Source organism: Pediculus humanus, genomic scaffold (genome assembly GCF_000006295.1).
Source record: "Pediculus humanus corporis 1103172107612 genomic scaffold, whole genome shotgun sequence".
Lineage (NCBI taxonomy): Eukaryota > Metazoa > Arthropoda > Insecta > Psocodea > Pediculidae > Pediculus > Pediculus humanus.
Window position 1 is genome coordinate 15,264 of NW_002987226.1, and position 2,005 is coordinate 17,268.

General features: G+C 24.7%; 1 protein-coding gene across 1 annotated transcript in view; it reads left to right on the forward strand.

The window, feature by feature from the left end:
* Nucleotides 1-126: 126 nt before the first annotated feature.
* Nucleotides 127-2,005, forward strand: part of Phum_PHUM240230 (ATP-dependent RNA helicase, putative) — a gene marked incomplete at both ends in the record, with an annotated part of 4,829 nt that continues 2,950 nt past the window's right edge. The window contains 7 exons of the mRNA XM_002426132.1: nt 127-204; nt 280-459; nt 548-709; nt 819-1,355; nt 1,442-1,539; nt 1,655-1,840; nt 1,954-1,977. Of these exons, the coding sequence (XP_002426177.1) occupies nt 127-204; nt 280-459; nt 548-709; nt 819-1,355; nt 1,442-1,539; nt 1,655-1,840; nt 1,954-1,977 (1,265 nt within the window). The remainder of the gene's footprint in view (nt 205-279; nt 460-547; nt 710-818; nt 1,356-1,441; nt 1,540-1,654; nt 1,841-1,953; nt 1,978-2,005) is intronic.

A 2,005-nucleotide genomic window follows, 5' to 3' on the forward strand; every position in this document is an offset into this window, starting at 1 on the left:
TGTTTCTAACTTATCAGTGTTTTATGTTTACGCGATAAATGAATTTAAAGCACATGGACTGATTTATTTATCAGTTTGATTTGTCAAAACTTGGATTTTTTTTTTTATACCTAAAAATATTTAAAAATGAGGAAAAAAACAAAATATAATTGGAAAAGAGAACCCAATATAAAAACTGAAATTGATAACAGCGAAGCGTCTAAGGTAAGTAAATTATTAAAATAAAATGTGGGGAAAATAAATTTTTAATTAAAATTAATTTTTTATTATTATTTTCAGATTAAATTAGATATAAATTTTAAAACAGAAAAATATGACGAATGTAACGAGTTTTTACTTCCCTCGAAAAAGAGACCTACAAAAGACAAAAGTAAAAAAATTGTGTCTAAAAAATTACTTTCGAAAAAGGAAAGAAAAAAGTTGGAAAAAATATTGGATAAAAAAAAAAAGAAAGAAAATGTAAGTGTTTAAATAATTTTATTAATTAATCATTTGTTATTTAGAGTATAAATTATTGTTGTATAATTTTAATTTTTTTTGTTTTTAGAGATCTTCTTTACTGGATGCATTAACACAAATTCAAGCACCAATAGAAGAATTAAAACAGTTGACATCCATTTCGTCTATTCAAACAAAAGGTCTGAAAAGACATTTTGCTGAAACTTTAAATACTACTGTAACTTTTAATCAGTTAAGTTCTGATAAAAAGGTAATACCTTTAATTTTTTTATTTAAATAAACAAATAACTTATTTTCTTGTTAAATAATATTTACTGTTTAAAAGGAAATCTACAACTCGATTAATACTACTTTTCCAGGGTAAAATTAAAAGAAATAGTGTAGCTGGAGGTAAAAGAAAAAAACTCTTAGAAACTGTAATTTCTAAAAATCAAACATCAGTAGATGATCCTAATGTTGTCGCTTTTGAAAATTCATCTTCATCTGAAGATGAATCTGATATTGAAAATGACGACAATAAAAGTATCAATGATAAAGTTATAGAATTAAGCGACGAAGAAGCAGATTCGAGTAAAATTAATGGTTTTAATGATGATGAGGACAAAACAGCATCAAACACTGTGAATACTGAAGAAAATAATGGTTTAAACCAAGAAGAAATTTTGCCACCAGAAGTCAAAATTGAATCTAACAGTGAATCTACCCTAATGACATCTTCTGATATTAAAACAGAGGACAAAAGTAGTGACTTGCCATTATTAAAAAAAATTAAAATTGAACCTGAAGAAAAGTGCAAAACTTCTTCGACAATATATGTACCAGTTGACAGAAGTTCTTCAATTCAAGCAGAAAGGCAAAAATTGCCAATTGTCGCAGAAGAACAAAGTATTATGGAAGTAAGAATTAAATTTATTAGTTTTAATTTACAATTGCCATTTTTTATTCTTAAAAATATAATTAATTTAAAAAAAATTTTTTAAAGGCCATCAATGAAAATAATATAGTTATAGTTGCTGGAGAAACTGGTAGTGGTAAAACAACTCAAGTTCCTCAATTTTTATATGAAGCTGGCTATGCAAGGTAAATATAAATTTATTTTTTAAATTTTCATTTGCAATATATCCATGTAAATGTGTATATCAATTTAATTTAAATTTTTTTACTAAGTGGAACCAAATAATTTATTTTTTTAAAGCAATGGTAAATTAATAGGGATAACTCAACCGAGAAGAGTCGCAGCAATTTCAATGTCGAAAAGAGTAGCAAGTGAAATGAATTTAGGTTGCGATGTTGTCTCATATTTAATTAGATTCGAAGGAAATGTTAGCGACAATACAAAAATAAAATTTATGACAGATGGAGTTTTACTTAAGGAAATCCAGTCTGTAAGATAAATAAATTAAAGTAAACAGTCATAAACTAAATTATTAACAAAAATTTAAAATGATAATTATTTCTAAATTTCATAAAAATTTTGAAAAAAATATATTTTAGGATTTTACTTTATCAAAATATTCGGTTATATTATTAGATGAAGCACATGAGC